General features: G+C 37.2%; 1 protein-coding gene across 1 annotated transcript in view; it reads right to left on the bottom strand.

Moving 5' to 3' along the window:
* Chd2 (chromodomain helicase DNA binding protein 2) overlaps window positions 1-13,117 on the bottom strand; it is a 124,125-nt gene that overhangs the window by 13,063 nt on the left and 97,945 nt on the right. The window contains exons 36-38 of the mRNA XM_048790143.1: window positions 6,741-6,919; window positions 4,514-4,613; window positions 2,001-2,214 (exon numbers count right to left, since the gene is read on the bottom strand). Coding sequence (XP_048646100.1) covers window positions 2,001-2,214; window positions 4,514-4,613; window positions 6,741-6,919 — 493 coding nt within the window. The remainder of the gene's footprint in view (window positions 1-2,000; window positions 2,215-4,513; window positions 4,614-6,740; window positions 6,920-13,117) is intronic.

Raw genomic sequence — 13,117 nt, 5'->3', positions numbered from 1 at the left:
CATACACGTTCAAAATATGTTAATTATGGAATGGCTAGACAAAGTTGATTAACATATACACTGCTTCACACACTTTTATCTTCTGGAGAGAACACTTAAAGTGATTTTGAACTCTTTGTCATTTTGAAGAATACAAGAACATTGTTATCTATGGTAACATTGTACAACTGACTCCTCCTATCCAAATGAAATTTTGTATTCTTTGACCAATATTTCCCTCAATTCCACTCCCAGCCCTCTAATCTCTGGTACCACTGTTCCACACTCTGCTTCTACAAGTTCAAATATTTTCAGGCTCCACATATGAGATTATGCTATATTTGTCTTTCTGTGCCTCATTTATGTCACTTAAATGTCCTCAAGGTTCACCCATGTCATCACAAATGGCAAAATTTCATTTTCCTTGATGGCTGAATAGTATTCCATTAAGTATATGTGCATTTTCTTTACCCACTCATCTGCTGACGGAGACTAAAGTTGACTCTATATCTTGGCTACTGTGAATAATGCTGCAATAAACATGGGGGTAAATATCTCTTCAATATACAGATTTCATTTTCCTTGGATATATACTTGCAGTAGTAGAATTGCTGGGTCATATCATGGTTCTACTTTTGTTAGTAACCTCCACATGCTTCTATAATGGCTGTACTAATTTACATCCCCACTAATCCTGCACAAGGATTATTTCTTCTTGTCCTTGTCAACACATTATTATTTTTTGGAAGGAGGCAGGGTATTGGGGATTGAACTCAGGGGTACTCAGCCACTGAGCCACATCCCCAGCCCTATTTTGTATTTTATTTAGAGACAGGTTGCTTAGCACCTTGCCATTGCTGAGGCTGGCTTTGAACTCAAAATAACAAAAAATAATGTGTTATAATTCCAGTATCTCAAGCCACTGGGATTATAACACATTATTTTTTGTTGTTTTGATAAATGCCATTCTAACATGTGTGAGGTGATTTATCACTGAGATTTTAATTCATATTTTCTGATGATTAGTGATGAGCATTTTTAAATATACCTGTTGACCATCTGTATGTCATTATTCAATCAAACTTTTGAGACTAAAAGATCTCTGAAAAAAAAGTTTATTGAGCTATACAGATGCTAGTCAAAATTTCCCACTGGACCTAAAGGGCTTTGGTGTTTTATGATAAAATTTACGGAGAAGAAACATAAATCATTGACATTGAACCTACATTAGTTACAGACAAGAAGGGCAGGACAAAGCAAAGTGGGCAGAGTCCTGGGATAGGAGGTTAGTCCATAAAGTGAACTTTTGCTACTTCTTGATTGGTTGGTTCCGAATGTGATGTAGCCTTGATGAGTAATCTTCAGCATACAGGAAAAGAATGTAGAGCAGCTCTTTTTCTAGTTGGTTTAGCTTAAAGCTGTGAGTTAAAATTACTTTCTCTTATCTTTTTCCTCCCTCCATTCTATGGCCTGTAACTTAATTTAGGACACCTCAGAATTCTTCTCTTATCACCCTCTTCTGAGAAATGTCTATTCAGGTCCTTCTGGCCACTTTTTAATCTGGGCATTTTCTTGCTATTGAGTTGAATTCTTTATATATATTGGATATTAACCTCTCATTGGATGTACTGTTTGGGAGTTATTTCCTCTCATTATGTAAGTTGTCTCTTCACTCTCTTAGACTGTCCTTTGCCCATTTCTCTATTTGGTTACCTTATTGTTACAATTGGCAAGGATCTTTTCTGTATTAGCAGTCTTAGCCATTTACCTGTCACAGAGAATAGTAAAATCTTTCCCCTAAGTCTGCTACTTGGCTTTTGTTTATTGTAGCTATGTTCTTCTTAATTTAAAGTTGGAATAATAGTCTTTTGGATCTTTATTTCATGCTTTATCTCACCAAGAAAAAAGAGGACAATAAAGTCTTGGAGAAGAATAAAGCACCAATGTCCAGATGCAGTCTTTGGAAAATGAAATTACTGAGGTTTTTGGCACATCTTTGAAAACTCCACTTAATGGCCTACCTGCATTACTAAAGTGTCTCTTGTTGGGGTGATTGTAGTTATCTCTTGGGTGTCCATGCATCTGTGGGCCATGGGAAGCAGGCAAATGAGGCTTCTGAGGGTGAAGGTTGTGTGAGGTGTGGGACTGAGATATCAGAGAATCCCGGCTTGAGCCCGAGGCCTCTGGTCGAAATGGTTTCTTACCACCAATCATGTCATCTTTCTTCTTTTGCTCCTGTAGATTAAAAGGAAACCAAAATAGCTCAAGACCCTTAATTCCTGAGAGCAGAATAAAGATGATCACCTCTGAATATTTTCCCCTTGTCCTTCTTGATTTTCAACCTACCATTTACTGCTTTCTTATCAAAAATGTTCATAAATTCCAGAGATCCCACAGTATTGACAGTCTAATAGTGATCTATCTGTTGAGTCTGACCTTGTAGGTCAGTACAAGAGAAAGAATCTCCATTAACAAGTGCCTGTGAGAACATATGCAGGAATCCCTAGATGCCACTATGTATGTTCTGAAACAAATAACCAGGCTGTCAACACTCAGAAGAGCATCCTGAATGATGCAAAACCAAGATTACCAAATTTCTAGAGCTAACTAGAACAAACAACCCACAACTGTTCAGTGTAATCTAGTTCCTACACTAAAATCATCAAGCTAAACATCTGAATGTTGAAGTAACATCGTTCTTTTACCTCGTAAGTAAAATGTTCAATATTAAAACATAAAAAATGAAAAAGGAAAGAAATGTTATGAGCCCTAACATCTAACCAACAAGGGAGTAACTGTTAGTAATTTGGTCCACATCTTTCTGAACCTTTTTGTGTGTTTTTATAGGTTATATATATATAAAAAACAATTCCTATTCTTTTTTAACTAAATGTTATGAAAATCTTTTTCAGTAAATGTTTATTTCTATAGTATTACGTTTAGTGGTTGAACAGTACACCCCAATTATCTACAATCACGATCTATGTATTCTTATTGTTGTGACTTCCAAGTCATTTCCATTAACATGCTTAAATCCCTAATTATATTATCTCCTTAAGCTAAATCCTTTAGAAGCAGAATGGTGTGGTCTAGTTTTTTGATAAATCCTGCTGCATTATCCTCCAGAAAAGCTGTGACAGTGTATACCTCCACTAGTAGGATATCACTTTTTTTTACTCAACATATACTAACTTCTAATAGTTAAATTAATGAAGCCCTTTACCACTGTGCCCATCTTCAGAACCTTATTTTATTTTATTTTATTTTTAGAGAGAGATTTTTTTAATATTTATTTTTTAATTTTCGGCGGACACAACATCTTAGTTTGTATGTGGTGCTGAGGATCGAACCCGGGCCGCACGCATGCCAGGCGAGCGCGCTACCGCTTGAGCCACATCCCCAGCCCCAGACCCTTATTTTAATTTTCACTCTAGCCTAAAGGCCTTTCCTAACTACTTTACTCCTTTTCATGGGACCTTTTACAAAGTCAGACTTTGTGTAAGATTTAGATTAACACTCAGCAATATTAGTATATGCAAATACATTAGTATACTACAGCTATATCATACTCTTCCATATAAAATTAAATACAAAGTAATTGAGGTTATTACTTTATAGGCCAATGGAGTGCTGGACAGAGTCTAAGTTCAACAAATATTTCTGAATACCTACCCTGTGCTAGCCACAATTTCATGCACTGAGAGACATAACAGTGAATGAAAGAGAGAAAATAACTTCTCCTTTCACAGAGCTCACACATGAGTGGATGTATTTCAAATGTTCAGAGACTGGAAGATTTGGGTAGGAGGGTCCACATGGCAAATCAGTAGATTTGCAAACAGGCATATCTATACAAGAAGTACTAACACTGCAGCAAGAACCAAAACACTTTTGCACCTGTCCTGCTACTCCAAACAAAGGGAGGCAACTTTTGGGGCACGTTCTCACATCCATGTCTTGAAAGTGACCAGTTGGGATGTGTCTACATATAAAAGCTGGAAGGACACAACTACATAGTCCAGAAAAGAAAAACAAAGTTATTTTCTGCTCACAATCTTGCTACCTATTAGAAGATAGCTTTATAAGCCACCATAAGTCATGTGCATGTGGAAGAAGAAAAGGCCTGGTGAATAAATTATTCCAGGATATGAAAACACAGGGTAATGAATCCCTGTCACAATTTTAAAAGACGGTTTGGCTTCAGTGCATTGGCTATTTTACCCAATAAACAGCAGTGTTACTGTTTGACTACTAGAGGAGTAAATTGAGAAACTAACCAGCTAATACAGTCAAAGAGCATACTGTTTGAAAAAGAAGGGGCTATAGGCTACACACTTTGTGACCTGTGGTAGATTTCATCACCATCCTTGGACCTTCAAGGATAAAGCAAGGGCAAAAAACCTAACAATTTACAGGTACCACGAACAACCCACTAGTCTATGACCACCCCCCAGGTAAAAACAATCATTAGGAATTTTTCTATGGAACTTATTTTTATTTGTTTGAATAAATTAGGATGAAATTTGCATTTTACCTCCTCCTCTTGAGATCTTTTCTTATGAGCCATCTTGTATAACTTGTGTAACTTTCGAGCATCAAATTCTGTAAACTTGGAAACAAAAATCCATAGATTCCTGAAAAACAATAGTCCTGGTAAATTATAGAATTAAATAAATAGAATTTAAACTCATTAGAATACTCTGCAAATGTAAAAAAGTTACAAAAATATTCTCTCAGTCTTTGTATCAATAATGTATCTTTATATGCTTCTACCAAAAGATTTTGACTGAGGGATCCTAGACCAAGGAGTCTATCAATAGATTATAAACCCTGTAATTTATATCCATGGCATCTATGACTGCAGTCCTTTAAGTTTTCCTCCATCTTCCCCACTTTCTGAACACTGTCAATCATGCATCTTCACTACCATCGCCCATGAGGACCTTCATTCAGTTGGTTGTCTCTGTGTTGCCTTTCTTTTCTCCTAATCATCATCACTAAGGCCTATCATTTCTTCCTTTAAACTATCAGTGACTCCTTCCCTCCAATCCCATTACACTCACCTTAGCATGGCGTTACTACACATGCTACGGTAATATGATAAAATCTGCGTTTAGGAAGAGAGATACAGGTAATAACAGTGAATGGGGAAAAGACACAGGCTTTTAAGCTTTGTAATGGGCAAAACACTCATAAAGGTTCCTAATTAGTAAACTTCCTGCATGGGGTAAAAAGCCATTCACCTTAATTTCTAAGGCCCCTTATAAAGAGTATCAGTTTTAACAAGTTACCTATAAACTCTATAAAACATCTCCCAGTCACCTCACTGCCTTACTTTCAAGCTTTTCCTGAAGCCAAAGAATTCTGTTCATTTAAACAATTCCATTTGGCTTGCATATAAGCAGCTCAAATGTACGTAACTACCTGTCTCTCAGAAGACCTCCCTACTCAACTTCCCACCTTCTTTAGGCACTTCCTTCTCACAACTTCTATATTTTAGTTTTTATCACTTTATGATAAAGACTCTTAGAAGTCTTACCTTGTACTACTTTGAACTCTTTAACAAAAATGACTTTCCTATGAACTACAGCTAGCAAAGATCACAGTGTCTGAGATATTTAACACAGCAGATCCAAGTGCACAGTATGAAGCCTAACTTCAGGGATCCATGCACTAGGATAACTCTTGCTATTCTAATTAGGTTTAAAAAAAAAAAAGTTACTAACAGTGTTAAGGGCATAATAAATAATAATTCAGATATCAAACATGCTGAGCATCCCTAATCTGAAAATCCCAAACTTTGAGTGCTCAGCTGATGTCACAAGTAGAAAATTCTACATCAGACCTCATGTGATGGGTCATAGTCAAAACACAGGTGTACTAAAAATATTATATAAAATTACCTTCGGGCAATGTGCAAGGTATATATGAAACATAAATGAATTTTGTTTAGACTTGATTCCCATGCGCAAATCAAGTAATTATGTATGTAGGAATACTACAAAATCTGAAACCTCTCTGGCTCCAAACATCTCAGATGAGACACTTCAACCTGTTTGTAAAGCGCTAGATCAACTATATCAACCCAAGCTACTACTAGAGTTCTTTAATTATTAAAAAAAAAGGAGTTAAGAACAGAGAATTGACATTTCTTGTGGTCTTAACCTTTGTTTTGTCTCATGTGTTAGCACAGAACCAGCCAATTAGTTGTAGTAGATATAATATTATCTGAATGTTTGAGTATCAACCTGAGATGAGTAGAACACTTAGATGGTCTTTCTATCCCTTATAGGTTTTTGTACTAGCAACTAAACTCAGGGGTGCTCTACCACTGAACCACATCCCCAACCCTTTTTATTTTATTTTATTTTTTTTATTTTGAGGCAGAATCTCACTAAGCTGCTACAATCCTCCTGTCTCAGCCTCTCAGGTTGCTGGGATTACAGGCATGCTCCCACCACACTATATTTCCTTACAGGTTTAAAGAGAATCTTTATTATGAGACTAGGCCAGCAAATCTAATGTGATTGTTTTTTTCTTACAAATTACATTAACATCTTGCCCCTTTCTAAAGGTTGGTCTTAGTAGAAAGGCCTATTTGATGAAAAAGAAGTTGTTGAAGTCTTAAGGCATGTTGCCAACAGATGAATTCTGTTAGGAAAACATTTTTCAGAGTTGGCATCCAACTGTATTAAACAAAAACAGAACCCCCACACAGTCATCAAATCAAACTGGGCAGATGCCAAGGCAAGGTTGGTTACCTCCTCCACAGTTTGATGTGCTCCTGGTCTGAGTAGGCTTTAAGGCACTCGGCTATCCGGTCTCCAATTTTGAGCAGGCAATTTCGGGTGTGTTCAAGCTGTTCTTGAACGTTGAGCCCCTTGTCGGGTTTGTCCAGCTGCTTCAGTGCCTTTTTCACTGGCCTCATCCTCTCCTTACACTGGAATAGGCCAGAAGAGTAGAGACATAAGCTATCTGCAAAAAGTCTTGCCCTTTGCTTACTGTGCCCTAACTTTCCACATCAGAGAAAACACAGCCCACCATCATGCCCTATAATCACTAAAGAAGGAGTAAATAACTAGGTCAATAGAATGAAACAAGCACAAACATAGAGATGGAAACCCTGAGGTGCAAATGCCAGCACCATCACTTATGTGGTAACATTTTAAACCTTGTTGTTTTCTTATCTGCAAAAGTGTCAGTATAATGCTTCACAGGACCATTATGAAAATCAAACGAGAATACTACAGACCTAACTTGGAAAATCTCCTACCATAAACTATCCAAAAAAGCAGGATAAAATATATATAAATTCTTTAGGCTTAAAATATAGTAATTAGATGGGCTTCCAGATAAAGATGATAAACTAAACACAAGAAATATTTTTTCTCCCTTCCTTATCTCACATAAAGATCTTTTTAAGTTGTCTTAATTTAAAAGAGATAAGCACATAAAGAAAGGGGAAATAAGAAGGAAAACAATAGCAACAAAATAATGGCAGTATGGAAAATGATGTAATAGGCCTGAGAAAGTGAAATCCTAAGCTAGCAATGCAGTCAGTATAGAAACAACCTGCTCTGGACTGTAAAATTCCCCCCAAAGGCCAGTGTCTCTGGGGTAGTGATGAGGGATAAAATAAGGACTGGTTTAAAAAACTGCATATGAAATAACAAATACCCAGATCCATAATTAACATCACCCAGCTCTTACTGCCTACTCAGTATCAGACATAGAAGGATTATTTTCTAAAGAGAACAAAAGAAAGGCCTCTATGCTAGCTATGCAGGCATACTTGAGGAGCGAGGGCACCACGGTGACAACTGGATTAAATGAACACATGTATACAACAAGAGCCACTAGCCAGTATTCTGATTTTGGACCAGTCAGATCAGGATTTTTTTAACAAAATTTAACTACCCCCAGGAAGTACCAGAAGATGCTGACTCTGGTTCACTGGAGGCTTCCCAGTGGAAACAGCCAGGCTGGATTACCCTACAGCAAAAGCTCTCAAAGTCCTATTCACAGATCCAGAGTTTCCAATCAGATGTTTAGTTCCCTACTCTTGCCAATACATTTGAAAAATGTTTCTACCATAAAGAATAAAAAACAAAGTATGAAAACATTCAGAGAACCATAAGAGGGGAAAAGATCTTGGAAAGAAAATATGAAAAGATAAATGAGAAACTCAATAGAAAAAAGGAGAGATAAAGTTGAGAAAATGTACCAGAAAGTAAAAACCAGAAATGAAAAATTTAAAAGGACAAAATTAGACTCTAATCTCCAGAGTCTGATATCCCAAAAATAAGGACCTCAATAAATCTAAAACTAAAAACAGAGAAACCAAAGTTATCACAAAACAATTCAAGAAAATTTCTCAGAATTGTAGGACGCTGAGTATCTAGCACAGTGAACTAGGCACTATTATAAAATAGTTTCATAATGAGGAAAATCCTACAAATTTCCATCACTTTTCAAGATGGTGGAATAGAGCAGGTTGCTTTCCAGGTCATAAAACCAAGAAGTAGATAGGAAGCTTCTACAGCAAGGTGGGTCAACAAAAATGGGGCGGTGGGGTTGGGGGCCGCTTTACTGGAGTTTAATAGTGGACCTTCAAAGCAGACTGGGAACTAAGAAAGTTGGATATAATAAAATAAGGAAGAAATCCCCAGTGCCACAGCTCATAAGATAGCCATAGGCACCACCAAGAGCAGTCCCCCCACAAGCAAATTGGAGGGATAAGGGAATTAAAGGAACCTGTATTTTTAGAAGGCCTGTGGCATGTATGGGTACCAAGAGTTTACAGATGAAACACACTGCCTTATGCTGCACAATATCCTTGTGTGAGAAAGAAGCCAAATTTCTCTCAACTGTGTGAGATGGACAGAGGAAGAAACCATTCTGCAGCCACAGGGTGGTGGGGCCAGCAGCTGAGAGAGCAGATTCCTGGCAAACCCAAGTTTGTGCCGAAATACAGGCCTCACAAACCCATACAGCAAGACATAGGGTATGCCTAAGTGAACAGGAAAAAATCAAACTTGGAGACAGGTTTACGCAGGGGACAACTGGTCATGGAAACCCACCCAGCATTTCCATTCCCCTCCAATCCAGCTGCTTGCAGGACCAGCTGGGACAGCCCCACCTGGCCCAGAATTAGAAAGGGCAGAGACGGGAGAGGTTGGATTTGGAGATTGAACCCAGGAAACATGGTATTCCTAGAGTTCGCAGGTAACCTAGTGGACTAAGAATTGGCTTCACCACCACGTGAGTGGAACCCAGGGGAGAGCCCTGGGGTGCATTCTTCCAGCATTGACTGTCAATTGCTGGGCCCAGGAGGTGCTCCAGACCAACTGGCATTGAGCAAAGAGTCTGGAACCTGACTAAACCTAAACCCTACCTCTAGGAGTTCTACCCATGGGATTACCTCTCACTCTCGAGCAACACCACCCTGAGGGTGGAGCAAGCATCATACTGCAGATGACCCCACTTACCACTACTGAGAAGGGAAGCTAAAAGTCCTTTTAATTCTAAAGGAAACAATTCTTAACTTTTCATTGAGATTTTTTTCTTATTATTTTCTTTCTCTGTTTATTGTGACCTTAATGGTTCACAGACATTTATACACATCCATATTTGTTTGTTTTTCTCGTTTTTAGCATTTTTGAAGCCACTTATTTTCCATGGATCAGATTTTTTAGTACTAAGATGTTTGATTAGTATATTTCAGCTTTGTATTCATTTATTTTTAAATTTTTAAAATTTTTACATTTATCTGTTTCCCTTTTCTTTCTCTTTTCTTCTACTAATATCTAATCTGTTGTTCTTTCCCTCTTCCTTGATTTTTTACTTCTATCTTCTCTCCTCCTCCCTTATAATCATCACATCCTACATCACTTCTGTTCTCAACCCTATCCATCATCCAAAACTATAAACCCTTCTGCAAACTTAGTGTTTTTATTGTAGGCAATAACTAATCATATCATTTCCACTTGTTGTGATAATTAACACTGTAAATGTCATAGCAGGAACTATTTGGTTTAATGCTGTATATTGTTTGCATTGGTGGTTGTTGTTATTTGTCTCCCCCTAACCAGTCACATACTGGAAACCTTCAGAGACACTATAAATCTACATGGTAGAAACTCTACTGCCTCCGATTCATACTGTTAGATGGGGAGACAACACAAACAACATGGAAACGCAAGGGAACAAATCACCCCAAACCAACCAAGATACTTCAACAGAATCTATTGATACCACAGTGAAAGAAATGTCAGAGAAGGGAGTGTAGGATGTTCACAGTAAACCTGATCTGTATGGTAAAGATTGATGTAAGGAGTGAAATCAGAGATAAAATACAGGAAGTGAAAGATACTTCAATAAAGAGAGATTCTGAAAATAAAATCAAGCAGAAATCCTCAAAATGAACAAATCAATAAACCAAATTGAAAACGCTGGCAAGGATAGGGGGAAGAAGGTAGATTCATACATTGCTAGTGGGACTGCAAACTGGCACAACCACTATGGAAAGCAGTATGGAGATTCCTCAGAAAATCTGGAATGGAACTATCATTTTACCCAGTTATCCTACTCCTCTGCATATACCCAAAATCAACATACTATAGTGACACGGCCACATCAATGTTTATAGCAGCTCAATTCATAATAGCTAAACTATGGAAACAACCTAGGTGCCCTTCAAAGATTAATGGGTAAAGAAAATGTGGTATATATACACAATGGAATATTACTCAGTGTTAAAGAATGAAATCTTGGCAACTGCCAGTAAATGGATGTAACTGGAGAGTATCATGCTAAGTGAAATAAGCCAATACAGAAGAACAAAAGGCCCAATGTTCTTTCTGATATGTGGATGCTAACACACAATAAGGGTGGGAGGAATAGATTTCATGGGATTAGACAAAAAGAAATTAAGGGAAGAGGTGGGGATGGGAGTAGGAAAGATAGAATGAATCGGACATAACTTTCCTATGTTCATATATGAATGAATTCACAACCAGTGTAACTTCACATTACATACAATCATGAGAACAGGAAGTTATATTCCATGCATGTATAATATGTCAAAATATATGCTACTGTCATGTACAAACTAAGAGAATAAGAAAAAGTTTTAAATAAAATAGTTTTGGGGCCTAAGGAGTGTGTCTCAATGGTAAAGCACTTGCCTAGCATGTATGAGGCTCTGGATTTGATCCCCCAGCACCACAAAGAAAAAGAAAAGGTTAAAAAAGGAAGAGAGGGGGAAGACACCAAAAACTGGGAGACACTTGTAAATAACTGCGATATTCAAGACTATATAAAGGATTCTCACAGAATAAAATCAGACAAATTACCCACAAGAGGCAAAGGATATAAACAGGCAATTCACACAAATGTGAATGTCAAATAAATATAAAAATATAAATGTTAAAATACACCCCCAATCAATATTTCACAGCTCTCAGAATGGCAAAAATTATAATCAGAAATTGTCAACTATTTCTGAGAGCAGGGAAGCAATTGCAACTTAAATTCACCATAAGAAACCTCTACAATTGTTTTGAAGAATAATTCAATCATATTGAATAAAGGAGCAGACATACATGCCCAAAGAGTGACCTAACATTTCTACTCCAGCCACACAGCCCAGAGAAGTTTCATATCTGTGTACAAAAAAAATTTGTAATAATTTCACTGCAGCCTTGTTTGTGATAGTTAACATCTGGAAAAACCCCAATGTTCATCAATAGCAGAAGAAATGAACTTTGGAAGTCATAAAATACAGTAACATGAAGCACTTAAATCAGAACCATAATGATCAACATGGTTAAATCTCAAAAGTATGAGACAGTAAAAGCAAATTACAGGATACACACAGTGCATCATAAGCTTTAAAACATGGAAAGCAATATTATGTTTTGTTTACTGGTATACAGGAGGCTGAATGGTACAGTTGTTAAGGACCCAAGCTCTCCTGCCAAACTGCCTGGGTCAAAACTCTATTTTCCTGTCTTGGCTGCATGGCATAGGATATGTTACTCAACTCCATTCATCTAATTCTTTAATATGTAAAATGGAGATGGAACCTACCTTACAGACTTTTGTGGAAAATTTACAAATAAAGAACTCTAATAGTACCTGGCTGTTTATGTGTTACAGTCTTTACAGACATTAAGTTGTAAAATTCTAAAACCACACATAAGCCTAATTATCAAATTCAAGAACCATGCACACTTCTAGGAGGGAGGAAAGGAAAAGCATGGGTTTCGAGTGAGGAATACCAAGGGATTCCACTTTGAGTCTTAAAATGTATCTGACAACACTTCACTGAAGCTATAACAATGTCTACACTCCTGAAATTTTTCTGTATTTTTAAAATATTTCATAATATAAAACCAAGATTAAATGAGACTATGTATAAGAACATTTTAAATTTCATTTATTTCTCCTTTAGAGATATGATCTCGCTATGTTAACCAGGCTGACCTTGAACTCCTGGGCTAAAGCAAGACATCCACCTCAGTCTGCCAGGTAGCTGGGACCATGGTTACATATTACTATGCCTGGCTTATAAAAACATTTTCTAAAATGGTACTATATAAGCATGATATTATTTTTATTTATAAACAATGGACTAAAGAAAAACTAGGAAACAGAGCAGAGAGCTGGGTATATAATGAATTCATTAATTTACTTATTTTTTATTGATATACTTCTAGCATCTAAGTGGATTTTAAATAATACATATGCTTGCCCCCAGAGAGCTCAGAGGCAGAAAAGAGAATTAAGAAAACTGAGATAACTACAAAAATCATATGCATGTATGCAGGTAGGTTTTAGAGAATACAGAGAAGAGGTCAAAACACAGAGAAGACTACCTCACAGGATGGAGTCAACATTCCATTCTTTGCTGCCACAGAATTTGGAGTATTTCCAAATTCAGAAAAAGACTACCTTTTCTTTTAGCCTAAATAAGCTGTTAAGTGAACTGTGATTTGTGGAAGTTTGGACAGAGGAGACCACAGATGGGGAAGTGGTAACTGAGGATTTGCAGCATGATGAAATCTACGCATGCAACTCTACCAACAGTTGAAGGGCCCCTGAAGACACACTGATCTTATCCCAATCCCATGCCAGC

This window comes from Marmota marmota, unplaced genomic scaffold (genome assembly GCF_001458135.2).
Source record: "Marmota marmota marmota unplaced genomic scaffold, marMar, whole genome shotgun sequence".
In the NCBI taxonomy this organism is placed as follows: Eukaryota; Metazoa; Chordata; class Mammalia; order Rodentia; family Sciuridae; genus Marmota; species Marmota marmota.
The sequence above is the reverse complement of the archived record's forward strand: the minus strand, read 5'-3'. Positions and strand labels throughout refer to the sequence as shown.